This window comes from Cynocephalus volans, chromosome 9, assembly GCF_027409185.1.
Source record: "Cynocephalus volans isolate mCynVol1 chromosome 9, mCynVol1.pri, whole genome shotgun sequence".
NCBI classification, from domain to species: Eukaryota; Metazoa; Chordata; class Mammalia; order Dermoptera; family Cynocephalidae; genus Cynocephalus; species Cynocephalus volans.
Window position 1 is genome coordinate 69634728 of NC_084468.1, and position 17639 is coordinate 69652366.

At 36.0% G+C, this 17639-nt stretch overlaps 1 protein-coding gene across 2 annotated transcripts in view; it reads right to left on the minus strand.

Annotated features, from left to right (window-relative positions):
- The window catches only part of PRKG2 (protein kinase cGMP-dependent 2), an 86906-nt gene that overhangs the window by 22863 nt on the left and 46404 nt on the right, over positions 1-17639 (minus strand). For both annotated transcript variants that reach the window (XM_063108361.1, XM_063108360.1), the window contains exons 12-13: positions 16602-16691; positions 14325-14466 (exon numbers count right to left, since the gene is read on the minus strand). In XM_063108361.1, coding sequence (XP_062964431.1) covers positions 14325-14466; positions 16602-16691 — 232 coding nt within the window. The remainder of the gene's footprint in view (positions 1-14324; positions 14467-16601; positions 16692-17639) is intronic.

Consider the following 17639-nt stretch of genomic DNA (forward strand, 5'->3'; position numbering starts at 1 on the left):
CTTGCTGGAGTTGGTGTCCAGTAAGTCTGAGCTTTTTCCCAGAAGTTCCTCTCTAGGTCAGTAAACTTGTCAGATTTTGGTTCTCTCGGTCACATAAAAATGGACACAAAATGACCAGTCTAATTAACCCAGATGATTCATGGAGACATAACTTTCCATAAAAATATTTATGTGGCATTTTTAGGGCACTTACTCTACCCAAGTCTAGACAAGGGTAAAATGGAATCTGTTTGTCTCGTCCGCCAACAACCAAAGTTGATTTAATGTCTTTTTGATACTAATGTCCATCCACTAAAAGAAACAATGAATGGTTTCCATTGTGCCATTGAGAGTGAGAGAGGCTAAGGCATGGGCACGTGAGTCTTCCATAACAACGACCCATTCTTCATGGAGACGTGGTGAGTCAGCTGAAGTACTTAAAGTATTTACTAGAAGGTGAGCAAGATGAAGGGAAGATTTGTATGCACAAGGACAAACTGGAAAAATCCTTTGAGGCTTATCTCATGTGCTACCACCTCTTTGAAGTCGTCCTTGAATTACAGAACCAATTCCTTTTTCCTACGAGATTCTTTAACACTGTTTATATTCTACAACTATATCCCTCATGGCAGGCAGCACGGTCTAATCGAGTGAATTAGTCTAGCTCCTGGAGAAGAGGCATTATATTCTATTCATTTCGTACCCCTAGACACAGCAGATGTTCAAGCATGTCTGATGAAAAAACCTGAATGAAGAGAAAACTGTTAATATCAGTTTCAATAGGATATATTCAGGTCTAGGAAGGTCATGGATACTTATATGAGGTGACATTTGGACAAGATTTCAAAGGAAACCTCATTATAGATAAATTGATGAGGAAGTAGAAGGTATTTAACGGAGCAGCAGCAGCATATGTTAAGCACATTGGTGGGAAAAGCTTAAGTACATTGTACTTAAGTATAGTTATAAGTAATAATGGTTTGGCAACAAAAATATGGTTGGAGCTGACAATTCTTTTTATTTTTCAAGTTATATAAAATAATGACATATAAAATAATGTGACATATATGCAAGTTATAAAGCATGAGAATAAAAACACCCCTGTACCCATCACCAGTTAAATAACCAGAACAAAGCCAATACAGAAGCCCTCTGTGCTCCTCCCAAGTGTCCTCCTGCCCATTGCCAAGAGGTCACCATTACCCTGACTTTTGCACTTATCATTTGCTTGCATTCATTTCTAATTTTACCACATATCTAATATCCCTAAATACTATACAGTTTACATATTTAAAAATTTTAGATAAATCTTATATCTATTCTTGGGCAAACTGCCTTTTTTCATTCAAAATTATATTTGTGAATTTAATCCTTACTGAAGTCCATTTATTTTCACCGATGTATCATAACACCATTTAATTAACACACTATGACTTTGTCTATCATGATGCTGATGGACATTTGTGTTATTTCCAATTGTGTGCTACTACAAAAATGTTTCCATTAACATCATTTTCCATGTTATCTAGTGGATATGTATAACAGAGTAGAGGGGCTGGCTGGTTAGCTCAGTTGGTTAGAACGCAGTATTTTAAAACCAAGGCAAGGGTTTGGATTCCCATACCACCCAGCTGCTAAAAGAAATAGAGAGAGAGAGAGGTAGAATTGCTGGGTCAAAGATGTGGTATCTTCAGCTTTACTAGATATTGCCAAATTATTTTCCAAAGGGATTGTGCTATACTCTCTCTCCCTTCACCAGCAGTGTATAGGAGTTGTTATTACTGTACATCCTCTATCATTTAGTAATATAAACTTTTAATTTTTTGTCATCCATGTAAAATTAGTAATTAGTTTGAGCTATAACTTTATTATTAGTTCTCATATCTGAGAAAGCAATTTCCTCCCACCCTGTTCTTCTTACTTGTCTTCAGAAATGGCTTGGCTATTCTGGGCCCTTGGTTATTCTACATCAATTTTAAAATCGGCTTGCCAATCATCATGAAAAGCTCTGCTGAAATTTTCACTGGAAGTGTAATAAATCTGTAGATTAATTGGTAAATATTGATATATTTAGGATGTTGAGTCTTCTTATTCTTAAACAGTGCATCTTTCTGAGTTTGTTAGGGTAATGCTAGCTGCTGCAACAAACATATCCTAGAAGGTTTAAAAGCATAAACTGTTCACTAATTACTTCTTCCTTACATAATGGATTTTCCTTTAAGCTATGATTGAAAGACTCAGGCTCTTTCCATCTTAGGAATCTGCCAACTTCAAATTGGCTATGTTCACTGGCAACAAGCTAGAAGGAGTGCAGAGATCAGTTATGCAAAACTTTTATATGCCAGGTCTGATAGTGGCGTACATGGCTTTGGCTAACATTTCGCCGGCTAGAACCATACCACATACAACTACCCAGAAAGAAAGCTGAGATATGTTATCTAGCTCTGTACCCAGAAGAAGAATGAGACACATCACCTATTAATTTAGGTCTTTTGAACATCTTTCTATAAATTTTTATGAGTTTCTCAATAAAACTCTTATACATTTTTGTTAGATTTAGTCCTAAATACATTATATTTTTGTGTTTTCTGTAAATGGCATTTTTATTCCTATTTATCAACTGTTTATGATACTTAAAAACACACAGTTCTTGTAATCGTACATCCTGCCACCATACTAAACTCTCGACTTAATTCTAATCATTTGTTGTTACATTCTGGATTTCTATAAAGTTAACAATATCATCTGGTACGTTTTGTTCTTTACTTTCCAATCTGTCTTTTAATTTTATTTTTATCTTACTGCATTGGATAGGACCTCCAGTAAAATACTGAATAGAAGTTCTTGTACTACTGACTTTTAAGAGAACCCTTCTAATGTTTCACCATTACGTACAGTCTTTGCTCCAAATTTTTGTCAGGCATCTTTTTTTTTTTAAAATATCACCTGAAATTTTTATTTTATTGTTTAAAAATTGAAACATAATTAATTACAGATATTTGTACAGAGTTGATTATCAGTATTTATGTATAATATGTGATGAGCAAATCAGGACAGCTGGCATCTTTAACTGGATTAATAAAATTTATTACTCTTCCTAGCCTGCTAAGAGATTTTATCATAAATGAAAATAGAAATGTATAAAAATTTTCTTTGTTTCTATTGAGGTGATTATGTAACCGTTTTTCTCTTTTAATCTGTTAGGGTAGTGATTTATTTTAATAGAAATTTTAAAAATTTCTTTAAGACTTTTTTTTTTTTTTTTTAGAGCAGTTTTAGGTTTACAGCAAAATCGAGAGCAAAGTACAGAGATTTCCAGGGCCGAACACATGGCTCACTCGGGAGAGTGTGGCACTGGGAGCGCCGAGGCCGCTGGTTCAGATCCTATATAGGGATGGCCGGTGCACTCACTGGCTGATCCGCGGTGCGGACGACACCAAGCCAAGGGTTACGATCCCCTTACCGGTCACAAAAAAAAAAAAAAAAATTTTTTGAGGCCGAGCCTGTGGCGCACTCAGGAGAGTGCGGTGCTGGGAGAGCGGTGACGCTCCCACCGCGGGTTCGGATCCTATATAGGAATGGCTGGTGCACTCACTGGCTGAGTGCCGGTCACGAAAAAGACAAAAAAAAAAAGTACAGAGATTTCCCATATACTTCTTGCCCCCACATATGCATAGCCACCCCCATTATCAACATCCCTCACCAGCGTGATACATTTGTTACAACTGAGGAACCTATGTTGACACATCAATATCACCTAAAGTCCATACTTTACATTAAGGTTTACTCTTGATATTGTATATTCTATGGGTTTGGACAAATGTATAATGGCAGGTATCTATCATCATCGTATCATACAAAGTATTTTCACTATTGGAGTCATACAGTATATAGCCTTTTCAGATTGATTTCTTTCACTTGGCAGTATGCATTTAGAGTCCTGCCATGTCTTTTCACGGTTTGATAGCTCATTTCTTTTTAGGACTGAATAATATTTCCTTGACTGGATGTACCACAGTTTATCCATTCACCTACTGAAGGACATTTTTGTTGCTTCCAAGTTTTGGTGATTATGAATAAAGCTGCTACAAGCATCTGTATGCAGGTATTTGTGTAATAAGTTTGTAACTCCTTTGGCTAATACCAAGGACTGTAATGGCTGAATAGTATGGTAAGAGTATGTTTAGTTTTGTATGAAACCATCAAATTATCTTCCAAAGTGGCTATACCATTTTGCATTCCCACCAGCAATGAATAAGTTTCTGTTGTTTTATATCCTCACAAGCATCTGGTGTTGTTGGTGTTCCAGATTTGTTTGAATTTGCAATCCCTTAATGACATATGATATGATGTTGACCATCTTTTTTTTTTTTTTTTTTTTTTTTTGCCAGCTATATATATATCTTCTGTAGTGAAGTGTCTGCTCAAGACTTTAGCACATTTGTTAACAGGTTGTTCATTTTCTTATAGTTGAGTTTTGAATATTCTTTGCTTATTTTGCAGTTATCTTTCTGTTATTGATTTCTACTTTAATTCCATGTGTTCTGAGAGCAGACATATTTCTATAATTTTAAATTTGTTAAGATGTTTTTTATAGCCCAGAATGTGATCTGTCTCAGTAAATGTTACATGTGAGCTTGAAAAGACTGTTTATTCTTCTGTTGGTAGTAGTCTTTAGATTTAGTAGTCAATAGATGTCAATTGTATCCAGTTGATTGATGGTACTGTGAGTTCAATTATGTCCTTACTGATTTTCTGCCTGCTTGGATCTATTTCTGTTAGAGGGATATTGAAGTCTTCAATTATGACAGTAGATTCAGCTACTTCTCCTTGCAGTTCTATCAGTTTTGCCTCATGTATTCTGACACTGTTGTTAGGTGCGCCCAAATTAAGACTTGTTATTTCTTACTGCAGAATTGAATACTTTCTCATTATATAATGCCCTGCTTTATCCCTAATAACTTTTGTTGCTTTGAAGTCTGCTCTCACTAAAATTAATATAGGTACTACTGCTTTCTTTTGATTAATGTTAGCATGGTATATTTTTCTCTATCCATTTATCTTTACATGTGTCTTTATATGTAAAGTGGGTTTTTTGTAGATGACATATAGTTTGGTCTTTTTTTTAATCTACTCTAACAAATCTCTGTCTTTTAATTGGTGCATTTACCCCATTGATGTTCAAAGTGGTTATTTATACAGTTGGATTATTACCTACCATATTTATTATGGTTTCTATCTGTTTCCCTGGTTCTTTGTTTCTATTTTTATCTTCCACTCTTTTTCTACCTTTTGTGGTTTTAATTGGCCATTTTATATGATTCTATTTTTTCTTCTTTCTTAGCATACCAATTATACTTTTATTTAAAACTTTTTTAGTGGTTGTCCTAGATTAGGCAATATACACTTACAACTAATCCACGTTTACTTCCAAATAACACTATACCACTTCATGGGTAGCGTATCATATAATAACAAAATAACCCTAACCCTTCCTCCCATCCTTTGTACCACTGTTGTTATTAATTTCACTTACATATAAGTATACCTAAGCGTGTATATACATACATATAAGCAAATATGATCAAATACAATGTTGCTATTATTATTTTAAACAAACTATTATCTTTTAGACCCATTAAGAATAAGAAAAATAAAAGTTTTTATTTTACCTTCACTTATTTCTTCTTTGATGCTCCTCCTTTTTTCATGTAGATACAAGTTCCTGAACTATATTATTTTCTTTCTCCATAAGAACTTTTAACATTTCTTTCAAGTCTGGCCTACTGGCAACTAGTTCCCTCTATTTGCTTGTTTCTGATAAAGTCTTCATTTCTTCTTCACTTATGAAGAATAATTTTGCAAGGTACAGAATTCTAGGTTGATAGCTTTTCTCTCTCAACACTTTAGATATTTCATTCTACTCTCTTCTTGCTTGAATGGTTTCCAAGAAGAAATCAAATGTAATTCTTATCTTTGTTCCTCTATAGGTAAAATGTTTTTGTTCCTCTTGCTTCTCTTAGGATTTTTTTTAAATCTTTTAATTTCATGTCATTTATACTGCTTGGTGTTCTATGCAATTCCTGGATCTGTGGTTTACTGTCTGATATTACAATTTGGGGTAATTCACAGTTGTTATTTCTTCAAATATTGCTCTGTTCCTTTCTCTCATTCTTCTCCTCCTGGTATTCCCATAATGCATATTTACATCTTTTGTAGTTGTCCCACAGTTCATGGATATTTTGTTCTTTTTTTTTTTTTTTTTTTTACAGTCTTTGTTCTCTTTGCTTTTCACATTTTGGAGGTTTCTATTGATATTTCCTCAAACTCAGAGGTTCTTTCCTCAGTTGTGTTCATTCTACTATTAAGCCCATCATAGGCATTCATTTCTGTTAGAGTTTTCAGTGTTTATTTTTTTAATCTCTAGCATTTCTTTTTGTTTTATGCCTTAAGATTTACATCTCTCTGCTTACATTGACATCTGTTCTTGCCTACTGCCTGATTTATCCACTAGAGCCCTTTGCATATTAATCATAATTGTTTTAAATTCCCCTGATAATTCCAACATTCCTGACATGTCTGGTTCTGATGCTTGCTCTCTTTCTTCAAGTTGTGTTTTTTCCCTTTTAGTATGCCTTGTAATTTTATCTCAATAGTCAGACATGATGTACTAGGTAAAAGGAACTGCTATAAATAAGCCTTTATTAAAGTGGTGGTAATGTGTACAGGGAGGGGAAGCATTATATAATCCTATGATAAGGTCTCAGTCTTTTAATGAATCTTTGCCTCTGGATTAAGAACTTCACAAGTGTTTCTCAGTCTTTTTCCTCTCCCCTTGGGTGGGGCAGGATGGCTCGAGTGGACTGAAATTAGGTATTTGCCTTCCCCCACGGTCACTTAGGCTCTGATAATACTCTAGCAGACTAGGCTCTAGATAACTAGTTTCTCTTGAAGTCAGACCCTGTAAAGAAGAACAGAATGTTCTGTTGTATTTCAAAATGGTCCCTTTTCTCCTTCCCTGCCAGAAGCACAAGAAAATTTTTCTATGATATTTTCTATGAGCTCCAGGAGGTGAAACTCACAAAAGTTTGGAGCCCCCTATGATTGGGTACCCCTTGAGTTTTTAACTCTCAGAGTTGTCTGCATTGAGCCTCCTGCAATTCATCAATTACATTTTCCTATCCTGCACTGGTTCTTATGAAGGTTTCCACTTATGAACCTCTGTTCAGTAATCTGTGACTCCATGTATTCTCATGTCTCTCTAAAGCAGTTTACCCTTTGTACTCACTCCTCTTACAGATCCATGAAGTTGACTTTAAGTCTGTTTGCTGTTTTTACTTGTTAGGATGAAGTGGTAACATCCAAGCTCCTTATATGCAGAACCAGAAAACTGAAGGCTTCTTTTGGTAGAATTTTTAATGTTAAACTGTGCTTGAATTCCTGAGATATATTCAACCTTGTTATGATGTTTTGTTATAATTTATATTCATTGCAGTAGTCAGTTTGCTAATATTCTGCTTATAATTTTTGCACTAAATTCATGAGTAAGATTGAACATTAATTTGCCTTTTTTAGAAATTTTCTTTGGAGAATCAAGTTTACATTAGCCTAAGAGAATAAGATGGGAATTATCTTTGACTGTTTTCTAAAAGAATTTGCATAAGATTAAAAGTGGTAAATTCAGAAGTAAAACAGAAGTAAATTCTCTGGGTCTGGTTATTTCTTTGTGGAAAGATTTTTAATTACTAATTTCTCAAAGCTATAAAATTATTCAGATTTTCTGTTTCTTCTTTGATTGGCTTGGTTAGGTATTTTGTAGACTTTTCCATGTCATCTCAGATTTCACACCTTGTGGTACAGAGTTGACCAAGTATCTTCTAATACATGTAAATCTCTTCCTTAACTGCAATCATGTTCATTCATCATAGTATTAATCTATACCTTCTCTCTTTTGCTTTTGATCAGTATTTCTACACATCTGTTAATTCTATTAGTCTTTTCAAAAACCTAACTTTTGGCTGTGTCTATCCTTTTTTATTTTATATTTTATTAATTCATGCTCCTAACTTTATTTTTTGTTGTTGTTGTCCTTTCCTTGTTTTTTGTTTGTTTGCTTTTCTCTTTTTCCATCTTCTTAAGTTGGATGCTTAGCTCATTAATTTTTAAACCTGTCTTACTTTCTAGTTGAAACATTTAAGACTGTAAATATTACTCTAGCTATCACTTTACAACTAAAGTTGTGAAACCCACACATTGATATATAGTATAGTCTTTATTGTGCAGCTCTTTTTAATATTCATTAAAATTTCTTCTTCACTGACCCTTGAGTTATTTTGATGTATCCTTAAAATGCTAATGAGATGAGTTATGATTTTTGATAGTGTTTTCTTCCTTTTTTATTTTGTTATTGTTACTTTAAATACATTGAGATCAATGAACAAAACTGTAAGTTCCTGTTTTGAGAGTGAGGAAGGAGCTACCTCATTGGGTTTTCATACATTCTTGTATGCTAAACAATATGCTAAGTCCTGCAGTAAACACTTTAGCATAATCTGCCTTGATGGGGCTATCAGTATAGAGAGGCAGATAGATCATAAAGAATCAGGCAACAATACCAACATTTAATGTGTTTTATATCATATTGTCTTATATAATACTCAATATTGGTAAGATTAAGTTACTCTGTTACCACATTCTGTGCTAAAGCATCTAGGCAGACTGAATTTTTGCTGAGACTTATTACTTGCATGAGTTAATAGCACAATCATATAGAATGTTTATTGTGAGTGACAGATGAGATTTCTTGGATTAGAACCACGATTTCTGAGCAACCCCAAGATTAGCTATTATACAAATTCTGATTGGTTGAGAACAAGGTGGTTTTTTCCTTTAAACTCTTTAAGTACTATTCTACGTCTTAATATTATTCTTGTTCCTTTCATTCTAACCAGAAAAGGGATCTTAACCATTATTGCCTTTATCGGCTCTCCTTGGCCTGGAAAGTAGAGAAAGACTTAGGAAATTATTGCATGTAGGTGGTAAAAACTCTTTATCTTTGTTTGAAAATGTTCTTTATTTCACCCTTCTTGAAAGATAGTTTCCCTGGACTTGTAATTCAAGTTTGTCAGTTATTTTCTCTCAGAACCTTTCAGATGTTATTCTACTGCATCCTGGCTCTATTGTTGCCATTGAGATGTCAACTTTAAGGCTAATATTTATTCCTTTACATGTAAACTGTCTTTTCTCTTGGATAGCTTTTAAGACTTTCTCTTTGGTTTTGTTCTGTACTTTCACTGCTGCAATAGCTGACATCCAAGTGAGCCACAATGATCCACTTCTACTGGTATTCAGAGGTATACCCTCCCAGAATAAATCAAGGCTGGGCTTATGTGACCAACAGAGTACAGTGAAAGCACTGGTATGTGACTTCTGAGAGTAGGTTTTAAAAGCATTGCAGCTTTTCCTCAGTCTCTTGGATGACTCACTCTGAGGAAAGCCAGCTGCCATGTCATGAGGACATTCAACCAGTCCCATGAAGAGACCCATGTAGAGAAGAATTAAGGCCCCCATCTAATAGCCAGCATCAACTTGCCAGCATATGAATGAGTCACCTTGGATTTGGATCTTCTAAGCCCAGTGGATTCACAAGTCTCCAGGGGACAGTGGCCTCAGCCAGTATCTGACCAAAACTTCATGAGAGACCTCAAGACAGAACCACTCAGCTGAATCACTTCCAAACTCCTGACCACAGAAACTGAGATCCTAAATGACTGTTGTTGGTTTAAGCCATTGAGTTTTGAAGTGATTTGTTATGCAAAACTAGGAGCTAAAACAAATACAATTTGTCCCAGTGTGGATTTATTAGGGTTTCTTCACCTGATTATTGGTGTCTTTTATAATTTCTGGAAAATTCTCAGTCATTACTGCTTTAAATATTGCTTTTCCCTCATTTTCTATATTATTTTTTGTCTGGGACTCTAATTAAACATTTTTAAAACTTCTCACTCTGTTGTCCAAGTCTCTTCATTTCTCTTTCTTACTTTTCCATCCTTTTATGTCTCTCTGCTGCATACTATGTAAATAATTTAAGTTTATCTTTCAGTTCACTGATTTTCTCTGCCAATCATCTGCTATTTAACTTTTCCATTACATTGCTCAAATTGATAAACAATTTATAAGCAATAAAATGCACAGATTTTTGATGTACAGTTCATTGAATTTTGATGCAGATATACTCACATAACCATGGCCACCATATAGCCAAGATATGGTTGTTCTCCTTATCTCAGAAAATTCCCTTGTTGTGGAATGAACTCAGCAAGAAAGGCTCCAGATGTGTGGAAGGTCGGAGAGTCAGAAGGTTTATTATGCAGGGGCCCCAGGGATTCGTTTCAGGTGGGGGGAGGACACACCAGGACTTACGTCCTGAGAATCCTGGGACCCACGCATAATAAACCTTCTAACTCTCCTACCATCCTAGTGTCTGGAGCATTTCTTGCTGAATTCGTTCCACAACACCCTCAGGCTCCTTTCCAATCAAATACCCCTCCCAGAGGCAAATATTGTGTTGATGTCTATCATCTGTTTTGATAAATGCAATCATACAGAAGCTGCTTTTCTGTGTGTAGCTTCTTTTGCTCAACACAGTTCTAAAATTTCATTCATGTTGCTGCCTACAGTAATTCATTCCCTTTATTGCTGAGAAGCATTCGATTGCTGAATGTACTACAATATGAATATACAATCAACTGGTGATAGGTATTTCAGCTGTTTCTGGATTTATTAAGAACATTTGTGCCCAAGATTTTTGAAGACATGATTTCAGTTTCCCTGGATAAATATAAAGGAGTAGAATTTCTTGTCATGGAATAAGTATATGTTTGACTGTCTGAGAAACTAACTGTTCTTCCAAATGGCTATATAATCTCTGTTTAAATGTGGATCTCACCCAGTATGGTTCCCTTTTCCCAAGACTTGAATATCTACTTTTTGTTGCTCTCCAGTGCCTTCACACATGTTTATACATATAATTAATCTCATCAAGAGGATAGTCCAATGCAAGCTACTCCACCATTAATGAAAACTTTCATTGCGTATTTCATTTTTATTATTATATTCTTAATTTCTTTTAATAGATGCTTTGTTATTTTTCTAAATCTGTTAGATTGTTTTTGAGATTCTATGTTCCTTACTTTTGATACCTCTCTTATTTTTAAAACACATTAGATGTATCTATTTTACATTCTGTAGCTGATTACTCCAGTATATGACGCACTTATGTCTCTGCTTCTGCTCTTTTTGTTCCTTGCTCTTTTTGCTTCTGGCTGATGGTAGCTCTTTTCCTCAAACATTTTTTTTATTTTATTTTTTAAAGTGTGAGCTCATCTTTCCTGGGACTTCCTCTCCAGAAGTTCCTTGTGTCCTGAGTTGAGAGTATCTTCTTCAGAGAGAATGCACATTGATTCTTGGAAAACTTGGGCATGAAAGGGACTTTAGCCAGAAAACTGTCATCTTTGGAATAACTAAGACCAAGCAGAAAATTTCAGTTAGCCATTAACTTAGGAACTGATAATCATCAATTCCTTGAGGTTAGCAGAGGAATCGAGAAACTGACCCTTATGGCTGAAACCGACTGGGGATGAAATCATTCCCCAAAAGGATTCTTCTCAAAAGTTTATTTCTGTTTATCTCTCATTACACCCTTTTATGTTGATTTACTTTAGCCCATTGCACATTTAAAATTAAGAATTGAAACTAAGTTTTCTTGTTTTTTTCTTACCTTTCCTAATCAACTTCAAACAAAGGAATTCCAAGAGAAAGGCAAAGCACCCTAGCTGATTATTAACTCACCTTCTTGCTTAAAGGAAAATTGCATCCACATTAGTTACAGGAACGAGAGTCAGGTATTTTTATGTGCCGGTGATGCTTGACTGAGGTTATTTTCTTTGAGCTCTGCCTAGGAGATAAGGACTCCAACCTCAAGATAACACCAAGGGTTTGAAGCTGACCAACTGCAGACTCCATGACGCCAAAGCACCCAGTTCATCACAGGACCCTGACATCTGACTCAGACCCTCTGCTGATCCTGTGACCAGGCTCCCCCTTTTCCCACAGGATGAAACCCTTACCTCACCATCCCTCCTCTTCCCCTTTATAAACCCCAGAACAGGCATCAGAAGGCAGGATGATTTTAGCCTGATCATCCCCCAGGTGCTGGTTATCTGAGTAAAGCTTCCAGTCCTTGCACCAGTTTTTGGACTTTTGGGTCATTTGTTTAGTGTGAGAGGGCAAGCCAAGACTGTCGCCAGTAACAGGTATGCTACCAACATGAATGCAATTTCACTTAAATACTTGCTTGGATTTTTCCATCCTTGAAGACTGGGCACCCAACCACCTATAAGACCAACCGTGGCCAAGAATTCTTATAGGAGACTTTTTTTTGTTCCTCTACCAAGAGCCAGTAATGAGAAAAGCATGTTTCCTTGCATGTACTCTGTCTTTATAAATCGTTGTGGGTTTTTTTTTTCTTTTGTTTTCTATTTCTCTGAGAGTTTAATTTGTGTGATTCCTGGCTCTGTGCCTGTGCAATGTTCTCTGATTCAATTTCCCACACTCCCCAGATCCTAAGATTGGTTTCTTGTTCCCAGCAGGCACAGTTACTAAAATCAAACCTCTAAGCCACGTAGGACTGCTGGGTACACACAAGATGGCAGCTTCAATGTTTGATTTCCACCGTACACTACTGTTCAATCTTGGTTCCCAGCCCCAGAGGGATTCCCAGGGTGTAGTATAAACTAGACATGCATTTACAACACTGCTTTTCATGTTTCATCCAGTATTTTTAGACATAGCAAGAGGATTTCAGGATATCCAAGTTAATATATAGCTAGGAATAGAAATATCTAACATTTACATTTAAATTTCTAAAGCCTTTAGTTAATACTTTGCATGTAGCTGGTTGGCAAATGAATTAGAAGGATAGATAACAATGGCTAACAGGAGTTTTTTATTGACTTCTATGCCTATAAATACTGAATACTGAATATGCTTCCTGATATTTTAAAAACAGTTATGAGAAGGAAGGGATGAATCTAACATATAGCCTGCATCCTTCATGATGGTTTTTCTTCTAGAATATTCCAAAGAGTTTCCTTAAAGATCTGTAGGAAGCATAGCCAATGAAGAAATTGTAAAGAAGAGGAGTGACTGAAGCCTTGTACTGGTACCTCACCAGTTCTCAAAGCTGTCTTTCATGGGTAAAATGACGCTTGAATGCATCAGAATGTTTCTTGGAAGTTAGCCAAATATCACATGAAACGGCTTTTGTTTTATTCCCATGATGAAGAGAGATCTCTTAGCAATTACATATAATAAACTTAATTCCTAAGGCTAAATTACAGAACTATAATATGTAGATGATAAAGCCTATCTTACAGATTGTTAAATAGATTAATTGTAAAAGGTTTAGCAGAGTAGCTTTATACATAGTAATTGCTCATTAAATGGTAGCTATTATTATTTCCTTATATAAAAATTCTGAAGTAAGAAGCTTTCAATATCTTTATAAATGTCCAGATTAGAGGTGATCTAATGTCTTTGAAGTACTATCTAAATGGACTCAGGAAAATTCAGCATGGGTTCCCTACCCTGGTAGAGTTCCCTCCTGAAGTCTAGAGCACCATGGTTTCTCCTGAGTTATAACTATTCAGTTCTATTATAATTTCTCACTGAAATCAGCTTACATGACTGGTAGCATTTTTTTCTTTAGTGTGACATGCAAGGGAGTTCATGCTAAGCATTAGTAGATTACAAAGATGGATAGCAAGGAAAACCTTTGTCCTCAAGAAGCCTGTAGTTCAGTGTTGTGATTTTCAACTCTGAATGTACAGTACACAATCACCTGGAAAGATTTGCAAACAACTACCAGCATTTTCATGGTTATCTTTTCTCCATATATAGACCATGACAATCTTGGAGCAGGAGACATACTATCTCCTTTCCTTATCCCTTATAGCCAGTCCCTATATGTAGCCAGAATTAAATAAAACCTAGTTAAAATTATTGAAAAAAAAAAAAAAACTAATAAAACCCAGTTTTAAAGGCATTCTATTATGTGTATCTTCAGTAGGAGTGACAAATAAGTCTGAACATTAAATTTCTAGGCCAAAAAGAATGTACTCATACCACTGCTCCCTGTACTAAGTGTGCTGATTTCAAAGGCCATGCCCCTCCCACAAAATGGAAATAACAGCTGTACCAAAATTGAAAAGAAAATTGCAATTATAACACAACTTTAATTTTGGAAATATGTCACATCATACTGTAAGTGAGAGAATGTGTCTTACCAATTTAAGGTAACCCTCAGCATCTAAAATTAAGTTTTCTGGCTTCAGGTCTCTGTAGATAATACCTAGTCGATGCAGGTAGTCAAATGCTTCTGTCACACAAGCAACACAGAATTTAGAGGTGGGTTCATCAAAGCTGCCTCTGCAATGAAATCATTTCCTCTCTTAATCCTCGGGATACACATCTTTGGTGCTGTTCTAGGTGTCAATTATTGTATTGGTAAAACAACATGATATAAATGTTTTACAGGACATCAACACCAAAATATATTCTATACTGCCAATGAATGAGGCTGCTTGTTCATCATAAAATCATTCGGGGGCATACTTGATGCAAACAAGAACTACTTCACTAAAATTTAAATATCTACATCCAAACAATTGTTTCTAGTAATCACATACAAGGGTACTTCAAAAAATTCATGGGAAGATTTGTATTATCTTCCTATTGTATTTTTCCATGAATTTGTGAAGTAACCTCATATAAACATATAACATAGAAAAATAAGAAAACAAAGATTTTTTTTGACATCGATGACAAACTCTGGAAAAAATGCAACTACTTCAGTGGAGAGCTGGAACCAGACATCTGTAATTTATTGCTTGACTAAAAAAATGACTCAAGTAATCATTTCCATTTCCTGTTTACATAGGATATAACAGTATATACCCATTCAGGGAGAAACGGGGCCATAACTCTTTCCTGTTTGGTGCCCCTTGACCATTTATTAGAGGTGCCCTGTGTCAGCAATGTGTGTAGCTTTACACACTGAACTTTTTAGGTGTGGTGGTGATTTGTCAGGGTGTAATAGAAGGGGGTGGCTTTGGAAGGAGAGAAACTAGGTTTTACTTTAACTGTTCTGAGCCTCAGGATCCATACCTGTAAAATGGGTTTGCTACTTACTTAATAGAGTTATTTTTAGGATTAAGCACAGTGCCCAACAGGTAATAGAAACTCCCTCTTCTAAATAGATCTAGATTTTCTAAAAAGATTTGCCAGTTGAAGCAAAAGATGGAAGGGGCTAATGCTTGCAGGCAACATGAAATTCTCACCTTCCAGGTTCTCCGCGACACTACGTTCCTAACAATCCGTGCATCTTCTGCTCAGATGCTCAGTGGTCACTCTTGCCTAGATCAGTGATTCTCAACCATGAATGCACATTAGAAACGCCTGAAGAGCATTTAAAAAATCATTTACTGGATCCTATCCCAGATGAAATGAATCGTAACCTCTGGAGTTAGGGCCCAGCATTTTTACTTTGTAAAAACTCCCCATGTGATTGTAATGTGCAGCCAGGGTTGAGAAACTCTGGCCCCAGTAAGACTGTCTACATGTCTGGCCTGGCATTAACCACACAATCTAGTGCCAACCCATTTCTAATACCTTCCCATTTCCTCTTCTGCTGCATTGTCTTCTACTCGAACTCTTCTGTTCCTCACCCACTAAGAGACCTAATATCCCAACTTTCCTGCTTTGTCCTACACCAGTTTCCCCGCCTCTCTGCCTTTCCAAACTTTTGTCATCTTTAGAATTTAGTTCAAATGCTTCCTCTATCATCACGTTTTTTCTCTCTCTCCCCTCCAAGCCTACTATCTACAACACTAATTTGTCATTTAATTACAAATTGCCAACTTCTTTGTCATTATTTACTTTTCACATAAAATAAAATATTTTTTTAAATTGCATTTATTATCTCCCCAAATAAACTCTAAACTTGTTGGATGAAAAGCTTATACTTCTTACTCTCTTGGTTAGAAAAGTCTCCATTGTTGAGAAAATGTCCACTCTGGAACCTTTTACATAGGTGATGCTCAGAAAAATCTGTAGTTTTAATTGTGTGGAAACCACCCCTTTTGTGAAATTGAATATCTGCAGACATCTTACTCTGCTTTTCAGTGAGGGCTTAAACATTCCTCAGTACTCCTTTTTTTTTTATCACCTTGCTAGAGATTTGGAATCAGAAACATCTGGCTTTATATCTTGACTCTGGCTGGTACTAGCCATGTAACCTTGGATAGTTCACACTCTCTCTAAGCCTGGCATTCTTTATTACCTAAAATAGAGATGACAATGGCTACCTGACAGGGTGCATATGACCCTAATTGTAATGTTAACTAAGACAAGATTACAATTACTACTTTATTTTATCAAGTGATGTTTTCTTATAATTATTTCCTAATGATTTCCTTCATGACTCTTTAAATGGTTACAAATATAACATCCTCTAAAACAGATGTGAGCAGACAAAGCTATTGTTTATAACTCTTTTTCATTACCTGTCCCTTAATATACTCCATAGCTCCCCACCTAAGCAGGCTTCCAGAAGCATGTATACATACTTATTGTCCTTGAAAGTACGATATAATCTGTAAAAAAAGATAAAAACATGGTTATTATAAGAAAACTAGTTTAAAAACCTCTTTAAAGTTGTTAAAAGTTATCATCATAACATTTTGAAGTATGACCCTCATCTTCATACAAATATCCTACAGCTACACTGGGTTTCTCCTCAAATCCTCTTTGATCTTTCCTACGGCCCTGCTTTTGCTCACTTGCATCCCTTTACTTAGACTGCCCTCCCTCTACCCACAGACTGAACTTCTTAATCTCAGTTTCACTGTAAAAGTGTTATCCATTTTTCAAGGCCATCTTCTTCATAAAGCAGCTCATTGTCCGTCTATCAAATGTGGCCTCTCCTTCCTCCAATAAGCCACAGGCTTCTGCATAACCTTTGAGATGTGCATTGCATAACAGTTATACATGCCCATGTCATATGTCCCCTAGCTGGTTAATTGATGTTGGATTCCCCTGGAAATACACTCTGAGACAAGATTTGCAAGCAGTTTAGTGGGGAATGCACTTGAGAACAACATCTGTACAGGAGGAAGAAAGCAGATTTGGGCATAGTTGGCCTATGATCTAGTTTCAACAAGAGCTCCAGCTTCAAGGGGCTCTGCAGTCGTTGAATGCAGGGTGTCCCTCGAGAGAGAGTACCATCTTGGGCAAAGTGTTTCTCTTTGCCTAAAAACAGTGCCCAGAGAGGGACTGAGCTACACTCCCAGAACACACCCAAAAACTGGGGGAATGGGTGCACAGTCCTGGAGTGGGATGTGGGCAGGGCACTCACTGTATTTGAACATGGGATCAAAGCAGTTTCTGGGTCTAAATCATCAAGAGACTCTCTTTTCTCCCTAGTACTGTGTCCAGGCTAAAGCAGACAGAAGAGTAACCATATCCTAATCCACATTCTGAAGCTGCTTATCATAGTTTGTTAACAAAATATTAATTTTAAAAGGGCATTCTGGGAACATAAT